The sequence below is a fragment of the Corapipo altera genome, unplaced genomic scaffold (genome assembly GCF_003945725.1).
Source record: "Corapipo altera isolate COAL_440 unplaced genomic scaffold, ASM394572v1 268, whole genome shotgun sequence".
NCBI lineage: Eukaryota > Metazoa > Chordata > Aves > Passeriformes > Pipridae > Corapipo > Corapipo altera.
In genome coordinates this window covers 3,503,372-3,529,341 of record NW_020884901.1, presented here as the reverse complement: position 1 = coordinate 3,529,341, position 25,970 = coordinate 3,503,372, and the positions used below count along the sequence as shown (strand labels likewise).

Here is a 25,970-nt window from a genome sequence, read left to right as displayed (position 1 = left end):
TTGAAGAGCTGCACTTCAACACTATTTCAGACTCTAACAGAAAAGTCGCAAAAAAGCAATGCTTTCCAATAAGGAACAGCATTCTCCACTGAACCCAGACACAATTCTTGCACACACAGTTCAGAACACATACACACACACACACACACACACACACACACACGTGCTCAGCTTATCACTTTCACTACAGCTCACAGCACAACACAGTTCCTAAACCAGCCTTGGTAAGCAAAAAGGCAGCTACATCCTACATCCCCTCCCAGCAAAAAGCTCTGGACTGCAAACTCTGCACTTGCCTATGGCCAAACCGATTGACCAGGGCAGTTTTAGAAAACAGATTTATCTTGGCACGGCCATACCAGTGGTGCCCAACCAGGCACCCTCTGTGGTGTTACATGAGGATAAGTGGAGCAGTTGAAAAGATAAAGTTACAGAAGGAAAAATATGCTTTTTCTTCAATACATGTTGTATTTGGCCTCTACATCAGTGTCAGGGCACGAGTCCTCTGCACAGGTATCAGTGCAACTGTGTCAGTGAAGCGCTCCAAGTGTAAACTTCAAGAGTGGAACAGCTCTCAAGGAAAACTGCAATCCTTTCCTGTCCCTGCCTCTCTCTTTTTAAAGGAAAGGCAGGAGCAAACAAGGATAATTCCCAAAGCAAACCAGTGTCAATCACGTCGGAGTCTAAACCTCAAAGTTTGAAGCTAAATGGAATCAGTTCAGTCAGGGCATTTTGTTCCAGGTTGGTCCTCCAAGCACAAAAATTTCACCTCAGATTGTCTTTGCTACATCTGTTGCATTGCTGGTGGAGAGGAGAAAGCCAAGCCCTGGTCCCAAGAAAGGAGAAAAGACTCCTCTGCCCAGGTTATCTATGTTGCTGAACTATTTTCAAATGTGACAGCGTCTGCTGAAAAGAGGGTGAGGCCTGGAAAGGCACAAAAGGAATCCAAAATAGAAGCCAGTGTTTCTTCAGTCAGTATCTTATCAAGAAGAATTGGAAAAGAACTATTAGAAAAAGCAGTGAATTTCCACACTGCTCTCCAGAAGAATTTACATCCTCCCAACACCAGCTTTAGCAACAAGTGGGTTAAAGAGTTAGTGTGCCCCAGAGAAAGTTGTTCACGTCCAACAAGCACTAATGACTGACAAAAACACACAAGCAGGAAGATCCTGTGGAATGAAAAGCTCGAGATGCACCACAGATCCTTCCAAAATGTCCTGACAGCTCACTGAGCAGCACAGCACACAATGGCTCCCTCCTAATTCCCAGAACTCCATCGCTTACAACGGTGCTCTGGGTTATTGCTGAAGAATAATGTGGCAATTTAAAAAGAAGCAAAACCAAACCAAAAAAAAATACCAACACCATACACAACAAAACAAAACATATGGCTCATGGTAATGATTGGGAAACCCACTGAGGATTAATGAATTTTGCAAATTAGCAAAGAAGGAGCAACCAGGATTAAAGAGAAACAATCAACAACGCTCAGATGCAAAACACTCTTTGTTCATTTATTTGGCAAAGTGTAGTTCTGCCTGTGCTGAGCGCACCTGATAGCTTACCAAAGCAGACAGAGTAATATATTTTGTAAAAGTAATTAAGCCTTTGAAACATGAGACCTCACTACATCACTCAGCTGCTGCTGAGGAGAGGGATTTGACTCCCGAGTTGTTTGTGCTGTCAACAAGAGCGATCGGGCTCCCAGATTACTCCAGGGAGGAGTGAGATTCTAGGAGTGCAGCAGGGCTTGGCTGGAAACCCACACCCCACTGCACAAGTGCCCCCCCCTCAAAGTGAAGAGGTAAATATTAAACGGCATCTTTCAGAACTTGTACCAAGTAAAAAAATGTGGCTGTAAAAACTGTGGGAAATCTCAGCCTTCACCAGAGCAAACTGGTTTATCCGTGTGTACTGCCCTCAGCCTCATGGGGAAGAGACCCTCGGGTCAGGCAGGCTGGATCCCAGGCCTGCAGGAAAGGTTTGAGGATACCAAGAACCTCTGCTAGACTCCCTCCATCTTAGGGGAGAGTTAAAGGATAGAATTTTAAACACATGATTCTTAACTCAGGAAAGAAGCATTCTGCAAGATTATTAAAAACTGCGATTTAAGTCATTGTACCCAGTGCAACGAAACAACCAGCTATGAAATCTGCTAAAATACTTGCATTTGCAGACACTAAAAAACAAACAAACAAAAACCCCCACCAGCTTTCTTTGGAGATAGACACTGAAACAGCACTGCTGTCCCAGCATGCTTACTGAGCTGGAACATCAGCCTTCAATATGCTTTCCCTCTAAATATTTTTTTAATGACAAGAACTAAAGTTTTTGTAAGCACTTCGGTGCTTAAATGGCACGAGTTTTATTTCCAGAAGCCTGGTTTTTATTTGAAGATAACAGAACCAACACTCCAAAGTCGGTTTTGAAAACAAACCTCAGACACTTCACATTGCACGTGCATTCTTTCCTAATTTAAACTCTGCATGCATAGGTCGCTACAACTGAAAAGCCTTTCACTGGAATAGCTACTGTCTCAGCACTGAAGACAATATTGCAATCAAGCTTATGCTGAGCATTGTATAAGACTGTTACCCCCTGCTCAACCCTTTTATTAAACATTGTCTCAAAACACCAAATTCATTCATGAGTGAATATTTTTATCCAGTGTGGGCTGAAGAGAAAGAAATACACAATCTTAGCATTTATTCTTTCCAGAAAGGAAGGCTTTGAGGTCAGGAGTTATTTTGTTTCAGCAGGAGCCTCCCAGTGTATTATTAAAAACTCCCCAAACTTCTGCACTAACAAAATGAGACACCCGGCAGCCTGAAAGTGCTGTGATCTGCAGATCAGGAGGCAGGACTTGGATTCACAGTACACTCAAGCAGTTGGGGAGTTGTAAGCAATACAGATCGTGGTTTTTTTGCTTGTAAAGCAACCAAACTGCTTTGGGGATTTCTTGTTTGTTTTGATCGATGCATATTTATTCTGCACTTCTCACCCAAACACTGCAGCACATATGGCAGTCACCAAGCCCTCTCTAATACCTTGACTTAACACTGTGTGAACTAAAGACAACAGTTTCAGCTTTAAAACTAAACTTCCAGTTTCATGCAGACACACCCCCTCAGCCCACTCACGTACACTGAACACATTAAAAATACTAACAAGCATATTAAAAAAAATGCTTCTCCATTCCCAGCAAAGAACAGCAGGTGTGCTTTGCTAATTATGTCAACTCCTAACCTACTATTATTTACCAGTGTCAGACACTCAAGACATTAAAAAACCCCAAACAAACAAACAAAAAAACCCAAACCAAAACCCACAAACAAACAAAAAACCCCATACACATAAAAGTTTGAAATATTAGTGAAGCCATCACATTTGCTCATCCAAACAAGTTTATTTTAGTAACTTTTAGCTCTTGAAGACATGAACAGGAAGGAATATCCACACTACGGGATTGTCACAGAACATTTATCACGAAGCTTACAGAATGCATTCTCCACGTTGTCAAAAGTCAATTCCGCAGGAAATACGTTCTGAATTAACACCCTGCAAGACCCAACCACGCAGCTTAAGGACGCTCACAGACCCTGCGACCTGAACACTACAGCTTTGTTTGAAAGTGAAACCAAGCAGCCTACAAATAATGCTCTATCCCCAGCGCCCAGGGAGGTGCCAAACCCAAACAAGAAGCACAAACGGAGGAGAAGGACGGCTGAGTTTTGAAGTTTTACATTTTATTATCGGCAGCATTATATTTATAGCACGACACTTCTATATATAAATCCGCGATCTGCGTTTCTTTTTTACACCTAGAAAGCGTATCAAGTTTAGGCAACGAACCCTCGGGTTTCCATTTATTTGCAGAAGTTTGGTAAACACCGGATATTTACGCGAGCGAAGCAGCTGGATACACACACACACACACACACACACACACACAAATAAACGCATGCGGACGGCGGACAACACGCGAAACGCGCACTTTCCAGCCCATCCTACGCTGCCTGCTCAGACCTTTTTCCAGCTCCCAAGCCAGCGGCGGGGCCGGGGAAATGGCCGGGTGCTGGCCCAGGGCGGCCGCCGAGCCCCGCACCCGAGCCGGGCACCGCACCCCGCCGGCCCCGGGGGCTGCAGCCTGCCTAGTCCCCCGCCACGCTCCACGCTTTTTCCCCCCCCCCCCCCCCCTTTTTTTTTTTTTTTTTCCCCCCCCCCTCCCCCCTTTTTTTTTTTTTTTCCCCCCCCCCCCCCCCCTTTCTTTTTAAGAGCGCGCCCGCAGCCCTCCTTTTCCTCGCCCCTAATTTTCCCCTTCAAAAGATGGCGGGCAGAGAGAGAGAGCGAGAGAGGGAAAGCGAGCGAGAGAGGGGGGAAGAAGAAGAAAAACAAAACAAAACCAAACCAAAACGAAAAGCAAAAAAAAAATAAAATAAAATAAAAAAAAGGGGGGGGGAAAGAAAGAAAGAAAGCCCGTCCTGCGTTGGGGGCGCGGGGCTCGGCGGGGCTGCGGCTGTGCCCGGCCGGGGCGTCTTCGGGCGCTCGGCGAGAAGGGGAGGGGGGAACAGAAGATGGAGAAGAAGCGGCAGAAGAAGAAGAAGAAGAAGAAAAGGGTGGGCAGGAGCGGCGGGGCCGGGAGGAAATCAATGGCCAAGGCTGCAGCCAGCCCCGCCGCGCTTTGTTGCATTGTGGCGGCGCACAAAGGCTTGCGGGGCCGCGGGGAGCGACGCGGGGCTCCCGCAAGAAGAAGGAGCAGAAGAAGAGAGGAGGGAGGAAAAAAAAAAAAAATTAAAAAAAAAAATAAAAATCGGCATTGGCCTTTCCCAAGTGGGTTTTGCTTTTCCTCCCCCTTCTTCCCCGGCCCCCCCTCCCTCCAGAAACCATGGCCCAGTGCTAGCAACGCACACCCAAGCATCCGACAAATAAAGGGAAAGATTAAATAGATTACTTTGCCCCGGCAGCTCCAGCAACGTTTGCCTTATAGTCCCTCCAGTTGCTCTTCTTTTTATCCTCGGCAAGGCAGTATAATAGATGCGCTACAGCGCCCGAGCGCTCATGCGCCGGGGGCGCAAGGCCATGTGGGGACCGTAGTCCCGGGCAAGGACGGGGGAGAAGCGGTGGCCGCAGCCGGGACTACAAGTCCCAGCAGCCAGCGGGTCCCCCCCCCGGCCCCCTCCCGCCCTCCCCGGGCCGGCGGGCAGGGGAGAGGGACGGCAGGGGTGATGCCCCGGTCAGCGGGGCCGCAGAACGCGGTGCCCCCGGCGGGGAGAACCCCCCTGCTCGCTGCGGGGCGGGGGGACCGCGGGGAGGACCCGCGGGGAGGCGGCGGCTGGAGGGTGTCCCCCGGGCAGACATGGCCGGGGAAAATCCCTCTTCCCCCTCCCTCCCTCCCTCCCTCCCTCCCCGCCCGCCGTCGCGCCTCCGCCGCTCCGGAGGTACGGCAAGACCCTTAAAAAGTGCGGCTGGAAACGCGGGACCCACGCGGGGACCGAGTTTTAAATCACAAGTGAGGGAAGCTTGGCTTGCTTTCGCTCCCCCCATTTTTTTTGTGTTGGTTTTTTTTGTGTGTGTGTGGTTTGTTTTTTTTTTTTAAATCGCGGCTCGCATTGGGTAATGCGCTCTCACATTTATTACGCAACAACTAATACGAGCTGCAATAAAAATAGCCCGCCGCCAATGCACGCTGGAGTAGTAGCTGGCCAAAAAAAAAAAATCCATCAAGAAAAGCCACAACCCGACGTAGTTCGCACTGGTTGATGCGTTTCATAATATTGTCAACTGCTGAAAACAACAGAAATTAATCTAATGTATGCAATAAAAACAATGTGAATTTTACCAACACAACACCATAAAAGCATCAACAAACACGAGCACTGTTACAGACGCTTCCAGGCAACAGAGCAACACAGCCCATGTCCTGAAGCAAATCCACAAATGCAAACAGAAGTTAAAAAAAATAGTTATAACCCAAACTATGATTGAATTGCTGCAGGGAAAAAAAAAAAAAAAAAAAAAGAAAAAAAGAAAAAAAGAGTAGAACCATTGGAAAATAAATGAAGGGAAACATTTGAGTGCCAACATGAAATAAGACAGAGTTAGGGGTTTCTCTGTGGACACATGTGCCAACAGAGGCTGCCATGCTGCTGGTACAGACAGCCACACACTGATGCCAATTAATAAGTCAGTTTATTGTAACCATAAGGTGAAGGCAGTTTTACTAAAAAGTCTTATTTCCAGAAGATTAACGTTTGAAAAACACAAGCAACGGAACTGAAATTTCTCCAGAGGTATGATATCATCAGAAAGACTGGGGTTTGTACAGGCAAGAGGACAGATGTTTAAGAAAATTCCACTTAGCCGTGCTTGTGGCTGCCTGAGGATGGAACCAAAGTTGTGCATATGCCTTAACCAAACCCAAGAAAAAGTGCTTTTTTCCACTCAACTTCAAGGCTTTGCAAACTCAGGAACCAGAAACTCGCTCACAGCCATGCTGCTCTTGGATGTATTTCCTCTGTGAGGCAGTGTGCGAAGTTGCATCTACATCAACACCCAAACCCCACTCTAGGTTAGTGTGTGACTTGGACTTCCCTCCTGCCAACTGCTCTTTTTCACTTCGGGTACCCAAAAATCACTTTGCTGCCCCCCACACCCAGAGCACGTGGCCCCTGTGGGAACACACAGCATGCAAACAGTGAGAAAAAGGTAAAATCTGGGTCTTCTCAAGGGGCACCATCACACTGGTGTTCACAAACCTGCCCTGTGTCTGGCTGAACGTTCCACACTGCCAGGCTGAGCGAGGAAACCTCTTTGAAACACCACCTGAACTCTGCCCTGCCTACAAGTGTCCTGAATACCAGATACCAGGGATCCAGGGAAGGACTGGATTTTGAGCACAAGGCACTTTTTACCACTGTTCTGCTCTCCGCCCATTGTGAAGGGAATTCTAGAAGAGCAGACATATATCAAAGCATTTGAGAGCTGAAGAGAACCAGGTCAGATCTTTTGAATGCACTGTCCTGCTCCAGTACATGCCTGATCCACATGGATAACCAGAGTATGAATTCATGAATGCCATAACATACACAGACACCAAATCATGAGCATGACCAAAGAGTCCCTAAATGAAAACTGCTGCCGCTCTGGGCTTGGGGGCTGGGAAAAATTGGCAGGCTGAAGCTTTCCAAGGGAGGGGGCAGGGAACAATCGGCTGAGTGTTCATTATGAACACTCGGAAAAACGGACTCCGTGCACTCTAAAGGCTCGTTTTCAGCTGAGCCATAATCTGAAAGCTTGGGTTTTAAATGCACTTATATTTTAGTTTGAGGCAAACTCCTGCAGCAAAAACGTGTTGGCTGTAATATAAGACTTGGCAGAGCCATAAGGAGCTGAACAGGGGGCTCCTAATGCAAAGTGTTCAGCAACGTGCAAAGAGTGAAACAGGAGAGCAGAGTGGAATTGGGGAGCGCAGGCAGAAAGGCAGAGACAAGAAAAGCCAGAGAGCATAAACATGTGAGAGCACAAAGCCCTCCAAGCTGGCAGGGCACTCACCTCACAGAGGAACACGCACAAGTTAAATATTGGAGTTTGATCCTCACTGCAAATCCAGCTTGTCAATGAAGGATGTATCCAAACTGCAACCCAAAAGCAGTCTCCAATTATACCTTATCCTTCCTTATCTCACCCAGGGTGGGTGTAAGACAAGTTTCATACCAAATTGTAATGTTCATTACGCATCAGGCTGAACAGGCAAAACAGTTCACATGGGAAACTGTCCCCAGAGGTTTCACCACTATCAGCTTTCAACCTGGAACACACGAGTCACTCACACACCTACCTGCAGATCTGCAAACTTGTGCTTGAAGAACCCCACTGCATCCTCCAAGGGATTAGGAAAGCAAACATATTTTGGGATCCCTAAAGCCTTCTTTATGCAAGACAGTGAGTTGAGATAATGGTTTAGCCAAACAGGCACAGGCTGACTCAGTTTGAATAAACCCCATAGGAGGTACAGTGAAATCAAATCAGAACAATTCAAGCTCGAATTACCTAGCCCAAAGTAAAAGCACTTCAGCCAAGGAAAAGATAGTTGCAATCTCTAAATTAAATTCTGAACTGATTTTGTCACACAGTTTCAGGCACAAGACGTAACAGTCTGCTTCTTCTGAAACACCTTAACATCAGCTTTTCTGTAAAATGCAAGACTACAGCAGCAGTTTTTTTACCTCCTCCTGCTCCCTGAGCTCAGAGAAGCATCCAAGATTCACCCAGAGCCTTTTGATTGGCCTCTGTGGTCTCTTATGTTGCACCTCCAGTTACCCAATTAGTACCTTGTTAACGAACACCTGCCATGTATTTATTCCTCCTGTTGCAGTACTTTTAACCCATAATGAACAGTGGTACCAACGTGCTTCTCAAAAGCTTCGTGCACAGGCTTCAACAAGAAAAATGTTATTTGTGCAAACCCAGTGGTTTTCAGGGCTGTTAAACACTGGCAGTTTTTGCTTCTCTGCCCTCCGAGTCTTGATTCGTTTCAAAACAAGAGGGGATGGAAGCAGAAAAGGGAGATATTTGTTTCTGAGATGAGTTTTGTGAGGACTGGCCACACACAGTGCCTGGTGTGACTGCACCCAACAGTATTTAACAGGACTCAGGGGCTGCTGGGAACACTAACCTAGAGCATCAATTTTCTGACCTTTGCTGTAGGTACTAACTGCAAGCTTCTGATTTTTACCTCACCATTCAGCGCCTGTTTCACCATCAAAACCACAGTTCCCCACTGCAAGGGAGCTCTTTGTTAGTATTTGCACTTGGGATTTCCAAGTGGAGAAGGCTGCTGAAGGGGTATGAATACCAAACTGGCATTGCATTCTGGCCCTCCATCTCTGGGCACATCCCTAGGCACGCTGTACATGCACATGAAAGGCTGATTTGAGCTCCACACGCCTCCAGGCAGCCAAATTTGGCCATTCTGACTCTTTTGTCAGCCATCAGCCACCATGGGCTCCAAGAGACCTCACACAGCAGCAGACTCACAGCAGCTGCTATCTCTAGAGTGGATGTTAAACGTTATAAAAAAAGGGAATTTATTCAATAACAGCCATGTTTGGGATAAAGAAATAATAGTGCCCAAATAGAAGATTGCTTAAAAACGTGTAGTAAATATCTGGGATTATGTGATTCCAATCATCCCAGTGGCAGGGAGAAGGGTGTTGAACACGAGGGGATAAATGCTCTTATTGCAACAAGAGAGTCATCTTTTCCAATGATCATCTTCACTGTAGTGGCAGGATTTCCTAGATTGAGTAAGTGCTATTCAGTAAGTTAAGGATGACAGGACTAGGGCAGAGGTTTGAAACAATAATTGCAGTTTGTTCTTCTGTAGTACCTTTCATCTGTGGAATTCACAACAATGCAATAATCCTCCTAACAGCTTTTGTAGGTAAGGAAATATTATGACTCCTGTTTTTCAGCTGAGGAAGCTGAGAGGGAATATGATGATGCAGAGAATCATGGGCAGAGTCAGAATTGGGACTCAGCTCTTCTGACTCAGTCTTTGTAATTCTGAGAGCCTGGACACACCAGTTGGTGAGGCCACCCTGGTTACTTACTCCTGGGAATGTGACAGTGCCTGTAGAACCTTTGTCTCTTTGGTGTTCACTCTTCATCTGGAAGAGGGTGAGCAGAGGCCCCAAACTGGGAACCCAGGAGCCAGGATGTCTACAATCCCCCAAAGGCACAGCACTGTGCTATTTGAAGGGAAGACAGGAAAGAATTGAGCGATCCAAGACCCAAAGGATCTTGTAAGTGTTCATCTGCAAAGAGCAGTTTTGATTATGATCTGAACGGTGGCCTGGAGGCAGCCAATATCTAATGAAGGGTCCAGAGTGGATTTAAATAATGTTCTTCCAGACTGGAAGTTCTCAAACCAGAGAAACAGAGGTGAATGGCTTCCACTGCAAAGGACAGCAAGGGCATGAAGAGCCCACAGAATATTCTGTCTGACCTTGGTGAGTCTTATCAGGATGTAGCTTTACTTGGAGGAGCTGGAGACTGGGCTACTGTGGGCTAAGGTGTGTATGTATGGAAAGAAGCAGAGCAAAGGCCTAAACTATTGTGGGAGAGAAGAAAGGGATGACCACAGAGTTTGGGAATGGAAGGGAAAATGCCCAGCCAACAGGGCTATGTATCTTTGGCCACAGTAAATATGTTTCTTTGGAAATTACCTGCATCTAAATGGTTTTGTTAGACATTCAGTGGGATGGATGAACCCAGCACCTGCTGGTAGCACAGTGGTTTGCACAGGTAAGCAAGCCTGTGAATAGTGGGTGCTACTGAGTTGGCAGTTTAAACTAACAGACACTAGAACATGGCAGATTTCAGCTGGCCAAAGCCCTAAAGGATTCCTGTGTGTTTCCTCACTTTTCCTCCTGCCTTCTTACAAAGACTGGAGAGAACAGTGCAAAGATGCTCTAAACAAATGGTGACTCTTTCAAACATCTTGATTTGTAGATTACAATGAATAATAAATATACTCAGATTTCACCAGAACCGTTTCAGGGGTGCGAGTCCATTGTATAGAACTGTCCATTCGTTGTGGTTGCAGGCATTTGCACCAGCCCAGAATGGAGCTCCTGATTCACACAAGTGCTGAGAACCTGCTGCTCCAGTTGAAGTGGCTGGGAGAGGCAGGCTGTCATCACGTCTGGCAGTGAGACCGTGTGTGACTCAGTCTGGGGCTCTCAAATCAGCAGCCTTTATGCATTAACTTGGCTGTGACTTCCACTGGGGGGAATTTGCACTGAATGATATAGTGCAGCACACTGCAGGAACTCCAGTCCTCTGGGAAGTCCTACCTGCTCTTCAAAATCATGGGCTGTTTCTTAACAGGTCTCTACTAATGGGGAGTTTGATACATGCAGCGTTCAATGATATTACATTGAAAGCAGTTCTTCAACTTCCACAGGCCCCTCATGGCCAGACTAAGTGTGTCTACACATCCCTCCCAGGCCAGAATGAATCCAATCCCACCTGCTCTCCACTGGGGTAAGATTTCTTAGTTTTAAATGAACAAATGTTGGCAGTGATGCAAGCAAAGCTCGTAGTGCAGTGGGGGAGGTAGAAATATCATCCTGGAAAAGGTTCAGTGTTTGTTTTTAAATCCCAGAAGAAACATATGAATGTGATGTATCTGGGATTTAGAAAAAAACCCCACGTAGCAGCATGTTAGGAACCACCCAGAAACAGCTCTGTGTCAGGGATCAGCTGCTCTTTAGAAGCCTAAAAGATGCAGCAGGTCTCTCATGACTTCTTCCTCCCTGTTTCTTGAGCAGAGTGTAACACACAGCAAGTCTGTTCTGCGCCTCCTCTGTCTGCTGAGAGGCCCAAGCAAACAAAACTCTGAGCTGAGATTACCAATTGTGCCAAAACATAAACATGGACTCACACAGCTTGTGAGCTTAGCGCCTTATTACTCACCACTACAAACGTAAGCACGAGCTGGTTTGCAGCAGGCAGGTCTAAAGAGCAGGTCCAGCATGTACTGAATTTACTGGGAGCTTTTCCACAAACAATAATGTCCTTTGGATCAAATCTGCAGGACTGGGTTAGTTCTGGTCTTGGCAGAACCTGTGACAAAATCATATACGTTAGTCATAGCAGGAGCCACGGCCCCAGCTCTGTTCCTGACACCCTAAAGCCATCCCAAAAGCAGCACTGAAAGCAGGTACTTCCTTCCAATCTGAGCCACTTGTGGACTGTTCTTTCCCTTTCATCATTTTGGGAAGCTGCTTTCCCCCAAAAAAGCCTCAGACAGGTGTCTTTTCCAGTGCACTTGGCAGGTCACCAAGTTCAGGCTATTTTGAACCAAATGGAATGGAAGGTTTTGTGAGGGAGAAGCCTGCCAAGCCCCACTCTTTTCCAGAGAGGGAATTTGGACAGATGTCACATCCTGCTGATCCCAGCTGTGGCAGCCTGGCTGGAGGAGCGAGAAAGACCCTCACAGATGACTCATAACCATCAAGTTAAATTTCATCCCAATTTCTGTCCATGCAAAGCCCTGGGTCCTCACTTTCTGCAGTCCCAAAGCAATGTCCCTGCTGTCCAAGTTGTCTTTCTCTGGGAGTTCCATGCTGTCAAAAACCCAGCCGGGCACGGGATCAGGTACTTGGCCAAATGGAGTTTATCACACTTGAAACTTGTTTAAAAATACCTCTATTACACTTAGAAGCTAAAGGGTTGTTTAGGACTACAATTACTTTGTAATTTTTCAGGTTCCAGAGGGATATTATTCATCATAGGTGAGGGGTTTTATACATGCATATATCTTTATTATCCATACACTTAAATATATAACACAAAAATTTCCAAAGCAGACACTGAGAGGCAAAATACAAACTTTTATCTCCAACATGAAAGAAACAAAAACACTCTGTCACAAGAAAGTTCTATAAATAGCATTATACTGCTGATTTGATTTGTGTTCTCTCATTTTACTTTATATTTATTTTTTAAAAACCTGAAAACTTTAAGTTAAAACCGTGTGGGAGAATCACCAACAGAAACTGAACTGGATTTATTTCTTAATATTCTTCTGGTGACTTTGCAGTATCTTCTGTTTTACCTCCCTGAATTTAGAAGGCAGGGCTAATTTTCCAGACTTCTGCTGTGGGATTCCAGCCTGAAGGAGAAGGGCCTTGGCTTCACTTTACCACAGGATTTTTTTGAGCTTTCCTTTTCCTTTCTCAACTGCCACTAGAATTTTTGGAACCTAAATATCTTCCTGTGTTAAAGGGCCAGTAGATGACACGCGTCTCTTTTTTCTTCCCTCTTAAATGAAAGCAGACTGCAATGTGTGCTGTGTGGGTTCAGAAAAACCTACTGCTCTCCAGAAAAGTGCTTAAACACATCTTCAGTTGTAAGGTGGCTGTTTGGGCTTAATGAATTAAACACTTTTCTGAGTCAGGACTTCCGTGCACTGATACATTCAGAAAACATCTTAGATAGTCTTGCCTTAGAGATCCTCTCACCCAGGCAAAGATTACAGTGTTAAATGGCTCACACATCAGGCTTGTGCATTACAGAATCATTTAGGTTGGAAAATATCTCTGAGATCATCAGCTCCAACCTCTGACCATCACTTTGTCAACCAGACCAGAGCACTGAGTGCCACATCCAGCTGTTCCTTGGACACCTCCAGGGGTGGTGACTCCACCACCTCCCTGGGCAGTTCCAATGTTTAACGGCAGTTCCTCACATTCCAGCGTTTAACAACCCTTTCCCTGAGGAAATTCCTCCTGGTGTCCAGCCTCAACCTCCCCTGGCACAGATTGTGTCTGCTCGTCCCGTCCCGTGTTCCCTGGGAGAAGAGGCTGATTCCTACCTTACAGAGATTAGTATAGACATCATATAGACATTACTATAAGCATTATACAGACATTATAGACCCTGTTGCAGGCATTATGGAGACATTGCTGCCGTGTGAATTTGCTTTCTCATACCACAGCAGCTTTCATCGGAGGTGGCTGCTGTGTGCATCCCACCTGCACTCATGCACCCCAACGACACCCAACCCTCTCCCAGCCGGGCTCAACGGAGCTCCAACGACCGCAGAGCCGTGGCCGCCCATTCCCTGTCTGTCTGCGTGTCCGCCTGGGCCTGGTTTTCCCACACGGGCTGGACGTGACCCCGTTTCCCACACACGGGCTGGACGTGACCCTGTTTCCCACACACGGGCTGGACGTGACCCGCACCCACGGGGGCCAACGCGGCACAGGCAGCAGCGGGCGCCGGGAGCGAAGGGAGGGAAAACCGAGGAGAAAAGGGAGGGAAGGGAAGGAAACGAAAAGAGGGGAGGGAAAAGAAAGGAGGGAGGGAAGGGGCGGGCCGGGGCCCCGCCCGTGCGCTCTTTTTGGCTCTCGGGCCGCGCCGTAGCGCTCCCGGGAGAGAGCGGCATTGTGCGGCCTCCGCGCCGCCCCGCGCAGGCGCCCTGCCCGCCTTCCCCGCCTGTGGCGGACCCGGACCCGCCGCCGCCGCCGCCGCCGCGTCCCCCCCTCTCCCCTCCCGCGGCCGCGCTCCTCCCTCGCCGCGGAGGAGGCGGCGGCCGCCCCCTTCCTCCTCCTCCTCGTCCTCCTCCCCTTCCCCATCCCCCCCGGTAAGTCACCGAGCAGCCGGCGGGCTCCTCTCCGGGCTCCTCTCTCCCGCCTCTCCATCTCCCGCACCGCCCCGGGGGGGGTTTCTCCCCTCACGGCCGTTGCCCGCGCGGGGCGCCGCCGCCTCCCCTCCCCTCCCCTCCGCTCCCTCCGCTCCCCTTCCTCTGCTCCCCTTCCCCTTCCCTCAGGCGGCGCGCGGAGCCCGCCCGCCTTCCCCCCCCCCTCCAACACCCCCGCCCTCCAGACCCCCGCCTTCCAGAATTTGGGATCCCCACACCCCCTTTCCAGAGCGAGGGCGGGCAGGGAAGGGGCGTCCGGGGGCCTGGGAGGAGAGTAGGGGCTGAGGGGTGTTATCGGTACCGCGTGCCTGGCGGCGGGGGATGCGCTGGGATGTGCTGGGAGCACCCCCCCCCCCCCCCCGGGAAGGTGGCCCCCCCCCCCCCGGGGAATGGAGCTGCTTCCCACGGGAATGGAGAGACCCTCGGGCATGGAGAACCCCCCCGGGAATGGAGCCCTCCTCCCGCAGGGCCAGGCAGTCGGTGTCCACGCTCTCCCGAGCGCCCGGATCAGCTCCATGTGAAAAGGGGCAGATCCGCGTTAGGAAACTTTAATTTCTCGTCGTGGCCCCCCCAGATTTGCCCGGGGAGGGTCTCCCTCAGTGGAGATACTCTGGACGCGATCCTGTGCCATGTGCTCTGGGATGGCCCTGCTTAGGCAGGGAGGTGGGAGCAGATGACCCAACCTCGCCCATCCTGGGATTCTCTGCTCTCCCCTGCCGTGCACAAGGCTGGGTACTGCCCCCAGGGCCCTGGTCTGCGCCCTCCCGGGAAGGAGATGCTTGGAATGCCAGTGGATCCTGAGAGCAAATGCTCTTGCTCCCGAATGTGCTGCCACCAGCAAAAGGAGAGGCAGCAGTGCTGGGATATTGTGAGCGCACTTGGAAGGCAAATCCTGGCAGTGTGAGCTGGGGGTGATTCTGAGCCTGAGCTGAAATGTAGCTGAGCTGCAGTGGAGATTTGTTCCCTCTGCAGCATCAGCCCTGATTACCGAATCCTGGCACTGCACTCTGTCAGGTTTTGTTACAGAAAGGGAGTCTGGAGGGACTGATCCAGGGCTGCTTCCAGTCAGGGGGAAGTCTTGGGTGTAGAAGGGCATAGTTTGATGGTCAAACTGTTGAGGAGGGAAACATGAGACCAAAATCTCTTTAAAAAGAGATTGGACGTGGCCCTTAGTGCCATGATATAGTAATTGGAGTTGGATCAGGGGTTGGACTTGATGATCTTGGAGGTCTTTTCCAACCCAATCTATTCTATGATTCTATATTTGCATTTTGAGGTGAAAGGAATCTAGCAGGGTCTTAACCTTTGGAAGTGCTGGCTATTTTTTATCTTCATTGTGATCTTGTATTCTCTGCCTTAATAAAATAAAAAGGCCTTGCACTGTTCCTTCCATCTTTCATGCAGACTTTTGTACTTACCGTGTACTAAGTGCTTGTTAAAAGTGTTTTGGGTTATGTGATGCAGAAACCCTGCCACACCTCAAAGCTATTGTGCATTATTTCTATTTGGAGTGGGGCAGAGTGGGGAAAAAGCTTTCCAAGAAGCGATCAAAGGACGTGGCTTGGGTTCTTGGCCTTGTGCATGAGTAGGTCTGAAGGCCTAAAATACTGCTGTGTTACTCAACAGATAATAAACAGGGTTTTCATACTTGTTTCTGGCAACCTGCACTTAGACCAATCTCACTCTTCTGGCTGCTGAGTATGTTTTTGACAGCTAATGAGAATATTTTGTTTTCCTTCCAGGTTTTCCTTTCAGTGCGGTTCTCCTCTCCGTGGCAAGAGCTGCCTTTTGAAGCAGCACATTCATTCTCCCCTTCAAGCACCCATAAGTCTCATTTGCCAGCTCCAGAACCATGGCAACAGAAGAAAAGAAGCCAGATGCAGAATCCACCAAAACACAATCTACTCCTTCCTCCTCCACCAATCAGAGCAAGGTGTGTGTGGGGCTCCCAACAACATCCCTGTAAATACACATGGAACTACCTGCATATTGAACAGCCAGGCCACAATTAAGGATTTGAATTCTCATGTAGATTAAGATCTTCTCCATGTCTCTGCTCCTGCTGTTGTGTCGAAGATTTTATGGGAAAAGTGGATGGAGTGCAGGCTCTCCTGTAGTGCTCAGGGTCTTTTTGGTCCTAAGGAAGTTCTTGCCTCTTGTCACTCTGAGCATGACAAAGGCAGGTTGTTTGTATCCTTGGAATGCCTGGAGGTGACTGGAGAATCAGTGAATGTGTGATCATAGTTGCAGCATAGGGAAACAGTTATTCAGGTTCTTTGAAGCCTGCAGATGCTCAAAGGAGATGATGTTCTCTTACCATGAAGCCTTTGCAAAGGGTGGAAAGGGTAAAAGTGGGATTTTAGGGGCACGGAGAAGTTGGCCTGTGATTTAATTCATGATAGAGGTGAAAGCTGCAAACACTTAAAAGCAGTGCAAGGATCAATAACCAGGAGTGTTATTTTGAACTGCCAAGCACTTTGTGGTTGGACTGTTGGATTATTCTCACCTGTTTGTTATTGGCTTGGATGGAATTCACATCAAGGATGAGTTGGTGTTGTGCTTGAATCATTAAGGCCCTAGACAGAAAGGGAGCTTGGAATTAGAAGGGAAGAGGAATGTAAATGCTGGAATCTCTGTTGTGGTGATTATCCCCATGATCCATTCCTGTGTGCTGACCAGAGCTGGTCACTGAGATGCTAAATTTGGAATTTAACTCATTCACATGCATTTTTCTTACAGCCTGCTCCGGTAAAACCAAACTATGCTCTGAAGTTCACATTAGCAGGACATACAAAGGCAGTGTCATCAGTCAAGTTTAGTCCTAATGGAGAGTGGCTTGCCAGCTCCTGTAAGTATTGCTTGCTTTTTAACTCATCTCAAACATGCAAACATAAGTCTTGGAGAAGGGCCTGTCTTTAGTTGCCTCCATCAGGTAGAGAAGGGCTGTAGTGTCATGGTTTTTCTTAAAGGAGTGATACCAAAGCTGTCAGTCTTTGAAATAATCTGATTTGAACTGTTTAAGTTCTGTTACTTTGAACACTGGATCTTCTCTGCATTTCCAAGTTGGAGAATCCCATTCAGCTTGCTTTATTGAGCAAATGGGCAAAACCAAACAGGGTTCTTTCTCTGTGCAGAGGAAACCCTAAAGACATGGCTTAAGCTTTTAAATTAAACTTTGTGTGCAGTATCTCCAGGCAAAGCTGAGCTCTGGGAAATAAGGAAGGTGCTTCTGGGCTGTAAGTGTGATACAGAGGACTGGCCACGTGCTTCTGTCCTGTGTGCCTGTGGTGTTTGGTGGTCAGAGCCTTTAGTTACCCCAGTGAAATGCAGAAGGTTGTTATAAATAGTATTTCACTTCTTGCTCTCCTAAGTGATAGAACGAGCCCTCTTCCTGTTAGCTTTGGTATTTCATAATGTTTTTTTTTTTTTGGTGTTCAGCATTTGACAGCTTTCCCTTGAAAATGTGTTTAGATGACCCTCAGTGATCCAGAGAGGATCCGTGTACAAGGAAAAGGGCAGTTGAAAAGGGCCACTGGAACATCTTCCAGACATGGGAATGACCTGGGGCTTTGACTTAACTGCAGACAGCCTTGATAAGACCAGTGCAGTGTGCCACATATAAATCATTCTTATGTTCAAGTGTCCTCATAAGAGTCCCCCTCTCTCCCCTGCCCAGGTTTTCCAACCTCTACATCTGGCAAATATCAACTTTTTTCTCCGGAGTACGTTTTGCAAGTTAGCATGGATAATATGTTTGGGTTTCTGCAGGCATTAATTCATTCCAGCTTGTGGTGTGATTTTAGTTCTTTTTGGGGCAAAAGCCTTTCAGCATTCCCATGGACCAGCACTGTTTTACTAGTGGCAATCTAAAACAAAAGTAGAAACCCAAGTTGTCATGAGAGAAACTAAAGCTGCTGGAGACTCTCTGCATTCCAGGCAGTTTATGTAATCTCAGCTGCTGCAGCCTGGCCTGGAGGAAGCTGTTCTTTACCAATTCCATATCACCTTATTCTTGGAGGTCTGCTTGGGGAGGGAGAACTGCCCAGGGTCTGCAGAGATGGAGTTACTGTGTTTCCTCCCACCTAGAAGGGGCAGCTCTGCCCGTGCTGTTAATCTCTGAACTGCCACATTGTTTTCCAGCTGCTGACAAACTCATTAAAATTTGGGGAGCGTATGATGGCAAGTTTGAGAAAACAATATCTGGTCATAAACTGGTAAGTGTAAAGGGATTGCTGTATGAATTTACTTCTAAGGAATTTTGCTTTCTTCTCCTCCTCCTCCTCCAGAAGTTTCTATTCTGTGTTAGTTTGACTCGTGTAAAAGGCTTATTCTTCAGTCTTGCTTTGTAGTTCTTTGTTTATACAGTCCTGGAATTGCTGGAGTAATGCTGGGTCAGGCTGGGAATATGGGTGAAGTGCAGGCTGATGATGGAGTACCTGCTTGCTCCCTGCCCAGGCAGCTCCTTTTGTCCCTGAATTCAAGGAGAACCCACCTCAGACACGGGGCAGGGCATTCCTGGGTGAAAATCCATGTAACACTGTGTCCTGTTCCATCTTTCCTTTGTGTATGGAACAAAATGACTTGCCTTTTAAGGAGACTGAATTTTTCTTGTGGGTTTGCCTACATAAACACAACACTTACTCATTCTGCAAAGTTCTAAAGAAAACACAAACTCCCAAACCCTTTGGTGTTGTTTCTTAAAGTTTCTCAAGCACGGAAGTTTTATGAGCAGAAATGAAGATTTACCAGTAGAAAAACCACCAGAATCTTCTTCCCCAGCCTTTGGGGACTCAGACCATAAAGAGCAGCCATTTGTCATGAAGAAAAGCCACTTACTCAGATTAATTTTCGTAGCATTCTGTTTATGAATTCCAACAAAGAGTTTTGTGGCCACAGTAAGAACCGTGTGAACAAGTCATTGGTGTTTTCAGAGTATATGGCTCAGCTTAAAATGAACATATGTTAAAGGAGCTCTTAACCCAGTGAAATCACTGAATTCCTGGCTCTCAGGGCTGAGTTTTCATTCAGGCTTCAGCTGTGAATGTAATATGCAGTCTGTGTTTTCCATTTTTCTGTATCGCTGAACAAACAGAGCTGAGAAGAGAATTGTTTTCCTTTGTTTTAGGGAATCTCTGATGTTGCTTGGTCATCAGATTCCAACCTTCTTGTCTCTGCCTCCGATGATAAAACTCTCAAAATATGGGATGTAAGCTCGGTAAGAGCAGGAATTGTTATTTACCTTCATTTTCTCCAACACTGGCTTCTTTACTCATGTTTTTCTGAGAGACAGCCTGATGTGCTTTGATGAGAGGTAGAGTTTTAAGCTCCTGCTCCTCTGCTCTTGGAAAGAGGGGGATGGTTAGGTCTGTTAAACTGCTTGGGTCACCTGAGTAGCCCAAAGGGTTTGCACCTTATCTGCAATAAATAAAAATATGTTGAAATTTTTCTTTCCTGTTTAGTTGTAGCTGGTCCTCTGCCCATCTAAATCTGGGGATAGAGGTGGTTTCTTTATGTCTTGCACAGTGATTAACCTTGATGTGGCTTACCTGAATGAATTTGTGGTGTTGGAGGGTGCTGTACATTTAACTGAAATTTTATTTCAGGGTAAATGCTTAAAGACATTGAAAGGGCACAGTAACTACGTTTTCTGCTGCAACTTCAACCCTCAGTCAAACCTCATCGTTTCTGGCTCAGTGAGTGATTTATTTATCTTTTTTCCCTTTGTGGAAAGCAAGTACTGCACACTCTGTCACCTGTCACTAAAGGGACAGACAGGTTCTTTAGGGATCCTTGGCAGAATGATGGCAGCACTAAATGATAGTTACAATTACACCTTTATTTTCTTAACATGTTATTATGATTAATACAGCACACATTTATGATTAGAATGGCACAAGATTTCTACAAGCTGAATCAATGTACTATAATTTATAAATAGTGAATACAGAATTTATAATACAACTTTACTTATAGTTTCTAATCACTTAGACCCTGATTTAACTCAAGTGTGACTTCTGATCACCTGGACCCTCTGCAGAGCAGGTCAGACCTTAGTACATGGTTTGGAAATAATATAAAATGAAAGAATATGAGTCATCCAATCCATTTAAATTCTGTCTTCCCCCACATGCACATCTTGTAGTGAGATGAACTGCTGCCTCTGCCTGGGGACATAACTCAAGCCCTCAACCATCCTGAACGTGCAGGTTTCCTGCACGGAGAGGAGTTCAGGGAGCTGTTCCCAGTCTGTCATTCCTGCTCAGTGCAGTGCCTGTGTCCTGGGCTTTCTGATCCAGCTGGAGGGAGGCACATGCCATAGCCAAGCTGTAACATCTTCCATGCCTTGAGCAGGTGCTTCACTAAAACCACCTTGTGCCTTTCTTCCACCTCCAGTTTGACGAAAGCGTGAGGATATGGGATGTGAAAACAGGGAAGTGCCTCAAGACGTTGCCTGCTCATTCTGACCCAGTTTCAGCTGTAAGTGCCTCACGATAAATGAACACACAATAACATGCTTATTTTGTTCAGCAGAGCTCCTGTCCTGCCTCTCTGGAGGAGGGGGTTGTGTTCTGACTGTTACCAAACCCTTACACAGCATAGAGGCTGGGCTGTGGTCGTTGCTCAGTGGGAATGAAAAGAACAGTGTTTTCTCTGAGATCTGTATGGATTTTGGTGCTGGGTGTTAACATGAATAAACCAGAGGTGTGCCAGTCATACCTGAGGCTGGCAGTCATACTGGGACACAGATTTGTGGTCTCTTGATGCTCAAGAGAACAACCTGGATGTCTCTTGCTTTCGTGTTTCAACCTATTACCAAAGTCCAGAGCGGGGTTGTTCCCTGGAATGCTCTTGTTTGAAATCTCATTGATTTAACAGGTGACAGAAACTCAGAATACAACAATATCCATTCAAATGAAAGGGAAAAAAAAAGGTGTTCGTTTCTTAAATGCTTTTGAAGTGGAGAAAACTGGAAAAAAATTGATCCTCAGATGTGTTGAATTGTGGCTACAGTAACATGATCATTCTGCCTTGCATAGAAGATATTTCACACTCAAAAATATACCTTAGTAGTGATAATTCTTTAAAATAGCTGCATTTTGAGGTGTATAAAGGCAATAAATTGACCTCAAAACATACAAGTGGCTACATAAGAGGTTAAATTCCATGCCCTTAAAATGATAAGGTACAATCCCCAGGTTGGAACCTGCTGATGCTGTCTGAACAGAGTATCTGTGTGGTCATGTGTTCTTAGCTTCTGAAGAAACTTGTATTCCATGTCAGTGATGGAGGATAAGGACTTCAGTGGAACTTAAAGATCAAGTGTTTATGAACATCAGTAAAGTTATTGATTTTAATAATTAATATTTAGTGTTAATAACATTACAGGTGCATTTCAATCGTGATGGGTCCCTGATAGTGTCAAGTAGCTACGATGGACTGTGGTAAGTGATTATTTCTTGTCTGTGTCACTCTTCAAACCTTTTGCATTTCAGAAAAAGACTTTTTTTTTTTTTAAAAAAAACCTTTGTATTTGTAATGTTGAAATTGGAACAAAGATTTCAAAACCAATAGTAATGGCTCTTGTGTGTTTTTAATAGTCGAATCTGGGATACAGCATCAGGCCAGTGCTTGAAAACACTGATTGGTAAGTAGAAATATTTCCTGTCTGGGCTCTCTTTTTTGCTGTTGTGACACAGATATTCTGTTTCAGTGAAACTCTTAACAACAAATTAATGTCAAAAGAAGTTCTCTGCCAGTGAGACAATACAGCTGTGCACTAATAATGCTTTTAATTTCGCTGTAGATGATGACAACCCTCCTGTGTCTTTTGTGAAATTCTCACCAAATGGCAAATACATATTAGCTGCAACTTTGGACAAGTAAGTATTAAAAAAAAAAGAGAAAAACACACAAGCTTTGAGTGTTGAGTTTCAGATAATACTTTATTTTGCTGCTCTTTGGCTGCCATAGTAATGCTGCTACGTGACTTCATATGTACTGGGTTTCTTGGAGGAGAATTTGAATGGTATGGCAGTAAAATTGATACTTTGGGGTTAACTAACCCTGCATTCTGAAACCAAGTTAAAATGATCCATGTAGACTTTAAGGAATCCAGTATGGAGAAATTTTTTTCTGCTGATAAGAAACTGTCAGATTAAAAAAATCCCTAAGAACTAAAATATTTTGTTTTTCTCTTATATTTTTTTTTTTAGCACTCTTAAACTTTGGGACTACAGCAAAGGAAAGGTAATTCTGTCTCACTATGTAGACTTGGCTAAGCTTATGGGAAAACCTGGATTTCATTTGTGCTTTTTGAACTTGTTTAACATTTTATGAGTACTGTAGAAAAAAGTGTTAGTACTTCTTTATTAGAGAGGACACGATTTTAGCAGGGCCTGTTGCAATAGGACTAGAGGTGATGGTTTTAAACTGGAAGAGGGTAGATTTAGACTAGATTTAAGGAAGAAATACTTTACTGTGAGGGTGGGGAGGCCCTGGCACAGGTTGCCTAGAGAAGCTGTGGCTGCCCCATCCCTGGAAGTGTCCAAGGCCAGGTTGGACAGGACTTGGAGCAACCTGGGATAGTGGAAGGTGTCCCTGCCCATGGCAGACCTTCAAAGGTCCCTTCAAACTCAAACTATTCCATGATTCTCTGGCTAAAGATGCCTTTGAAAAGAAAAGAAATTAAAATATTTGGCTCCCACATAGGCCTGGGACATTAAGTACAGCAATATTTCTGCATTTTTCTCTTTATGAACAATACATTTCCTTTGATCTTTTTCACTGTGGTAATGGGACAAATTTAGAGCTTTATTTTTTTTTGTGTTCTAGGGCAGAGATGCCCTCTGCATCCTCTAGATAAGTGGCAGGGTGGGAAACAAGGCAGATATCTTTAGTCTTTTCTGCCAAGAGTTTGTCCTTGACTGAGAAAACTCCCTCCCAGCTGCATTAATGACTTGTGACTCTTCACTTCCAGTGCCTGAAGACATACACAGGACACAAAAATGAGAAGTACTGCATATTTGCCAATTTCTCTGTTACTGGTGGAAAGGTTGGTGGTTTATTTGTTTCTTTATTTTTACCAGTGTGCCATTTTTACTGCTCTTCTCTGTAGATGAAACAAGTTTGGGGCTGGAAACCTCCTTTGGTGGGTGCTGGTTCACAGGTATCTGTGTCTCTAGGTGGGCCCTCTCTCCCATTGCAGGCTCCCTGACTTTTCCTCTTTTTCCCTTTCATATGGTGACAATGAAATGTTTACTGTTACAGATCAGAAAGATTAAAATAACTGTGTTTTCTCTCTGCCCCTCCAGTGGATCGTGTCTGGGTCAGAAGACAACCTGGTTTATATTTGGAACCTTCAGACAAAAGAGATTGTACAGAAATTACAAGGACACACAGGTGTGGAAGGGGATTTTGTGTTTATTGATGGGATGTCCCTCATGTCAGCCTGTAATGAGGGCTTAGCTTGAGCATTTTCTCTCTGATGTTTAGTTTTGACTGTCAGACCCATAAATTTTTGACTGGCTGAAGCTTAATTGAACCCTGGGAGTTTGCTCCTTTTTATGAAGGGGTTTTATGGGCATTGAAAATGTTTTATTCTTTCACTGTGAGAACTTTGACATCAGCTTGCAAAAGAGATTTCCTTGAGGACAGACCTGGTCAAGATATTTAAGTGACTCATAATGTTAGTGGCTTTGAATTGCCAATTAACACCCTCCAGAGCTGCTGCTGTCAAGGATAAGGGCTGATGTGGACTGTAAATGTCTGTACTTTTCAGACAGACAGACTCTGCCTGGTCTTGAAGGCAGAAGTGAGATGTCACCTGATGGAGACTTAAGTCTGAGTCTTAAGAAAGAGCAGAGTTTTAACTGTACCAAGTAAAAGAGGCTGTGCTGTGGCATCTCAGCGTGCTCAGTCCTTTGCTTTGGGCTGTATTCCATTGTATTTGGGCTGTATTCCACTGATTTAGACTGTAAGTGGGGGCAGTGGCAGCAGGTTTTCATTTTCAGCCCAGTGCAAGGCTCTGAAGTGCTACCTGAGCATTGACTGGTGTGTTGGAAATACTTTACATGACAAGAAAAGACTGACCTGGGTTTTGATGAGCTGTGTGAGACATAAGATATAAGCAGGAACTAGAATCTAAAAGAGTTCTTGCATTTTGAAACCTGTCAGACACTTTCCACCTACTGCTCTTAATTCTTTCTTACTTGTATTTTCTCTCACAGAGGAGCAACAGTTGTAAAATATTTACAAATAATGTGTTAAATTCTGCCACAAGGAAATAATAACCTGGCTTTGCTGCTTTAATAATAACTTGGCTTTGCTGTTTTAAAACACAGTAGCAACACATGTTAATTTTCAGAAGTGCCTGCCACGAACCAGGCTTGGTTGCTGCAAATAATTGTGGTTTTATATCTTGTTCTTTCTTGCTTAGATGTTGTCATCTCGACAGCCTGTCACCCGACAGAAAACATCATCGCGTCAGCGGCACTAGAAAACGACAAAACAATTAAACTGTGGAAGAGTGACTGTTAAACGTTCCAGGATTGCTTTAGAGACTGTCAGGAAATTAAAAAAAAAAAAAAAGTGTTTTTAAAAAAAAAAAATTACTAAAAAAAAAAAAAAACCCAACAACAACAACAAAAAAAACAAGCCACTCATAAATCCAGTTTGGCAGGAAACCTGAAGAATATCTGACAAAGTGGTTTCTGTTAGTCTTGGCCCAAAGAGAAGGTCTCAGCTCTGTTAGAGCCAGGCAACGTGGTGGGAAAAAAAAAAAAATATAAAGATGCAGTGTCTCCTTTTGTTGCCTAATGTTTTGGCAGACAAATGGATCATTCTGACGTCGGGTCAGAAGTGTCAGCCTTGTCTTGGACACCCCAAAGATACTGTACTTTATGGTGGCATTGCTTCTGGGCACTGATGCTGCTTCAGGAAGACCTGCCAGCCTACTTTGTACCAGTAAGTTAAGTCAAAAGCCTAGAGATGTGTGGAATTTTTTTAAAATGTCTAATTTTTTTTTTTATTATTTTTTTTAAATTTTTTTTTGTTTTGTTTTCCAGAATGTAGGTTCTAGTCTCTTGGGAAGTTTCTGTATTGTTTTAAATAGGAGTACTGCATCTTTAAGGGTGCTTCATTTTAAACACTCAGCTCAAACTTTGTGACCAAATAAAACCATGCAGTTCCAGATTTCCCTCTTCCTGCCCCTGCCCTTGACTCCTGTGGTGGAATCTCTTACCTTCTGTATAGTTGCTTACCTCTTGTTACGTGTGTTTAATAGATGCTGTTCTAGAGCAAAGTTACAGTTCTTCTGTTAACCATTAAAATGAATCCTGCTTGTAGTTGTTCTCAGCATACTTTAATTTTTTTTTTTTTTTTTCCTCTTCTGGTTCTAAAGCAATGCTCACAGAACACTGTAAAGTTATTTCAATGTAAAAAGAAACAACCCCCAGACTTTTGTATCTTGGAAATCCATCGTATGAAGCTGTATTGCTAATGGCATGACTCTGTATCTATCGCAGCGTTGGTATTTCTTTCCCTTTTTGTCATACCCACGTGGTATTTACACATTCAAAACAAAACAAACAAAAAAAAAATACCATATGCCATAATAAAAAGGTGGGATTTTATGTGTATGTTTGTGGTAAGTGTGCTAATGTGAAGTGTCTGTGTCCATAAAGCTCCCCTTAAAAACACCTTTAGAAGGGAGGAGGAGGAACAGCAACGGGGTGTTTTACATCAGCTGTGGGGAAAAAGAGGA

The 25,970-nt window shown here is 45.4% G+C and overlaps 2 protein-coding genes across 2 annotated transcripts in view; one reads left to right on the top strand and one right to left on the bottom strand.

Annotated features, from left to right (window-relative positions):
- Positions 1-14,289, bottom strand: part of BRD3 (bromodomain containing 3) — a 45,564-nt gene extending 31,275 nt beyond the window's left edge. The window contains 2 exon segments of the mRNA XM_027649721.1: positions 11,479-11,628; positions 14,162-14,289. The gene's annotated coding sequence lies outside the window, so the exon portion shown is untranslated.
- WDR5 (WD repeat domain 5) lies at positions 14,123-25,845 on the top strand. Its single transcript, XM_027649722.1, has 14 exons — positions 14,123-14,152; positions 15,952-16,142; positions 16,949-17,057; positions 18,350-18,423; positions 19,335-19,424; positions 19,813-19,902; positions 20,603-20,686; positions 21,596-21,651; positions 21,808-21,854; positions 22,014-22,089; positions 22,423-22,456; positions 23,187-23,261; positions 23,521-23,608; positions 24,645-25,845. The coding sequence occupies exons 2-14, from the start codon at positions 16,062-16,064 to the stop codon at positions 24,743-24,745; spliced, it is 1,005 nt and encodes a 334-aa protein (XP_027505523.1). The 5' UTR covers positions 14,123-14,152; positions 15,952-16,061; the 3' UTR covers positions 24,746-25,845.
- Positions 25,846-25,970: the final 125 nt, after the last annotated feature.

What these genes read in the sequence shown, in the direction of transcription:
- WDR5 (XM_027649722.1), top strand. Translation starts at nt 16,062, where the DNA reads ATGGCAACAGAAGAAAAGAAGCCAGATGCAGAATCCACCAAAACACAA. An exon ending in AAATATGGGATGTAAGCTCG is followed by an intron (nt 19,425 to 19,812) that starts GTAAGAGCAGGA and finishes ATTTTATTTCAG; the next exon opens with GGTAAATGCTTAAAGACATT. An exon ending in GGGACTACAGCAAAGGAAAG is followed by an intron (nt 22,457 to 23,186) that starts GTAATTCTGTCT and finishes CTTCACTTCCAG; the next exon opens with TGCCTGAAGACATACACAGG.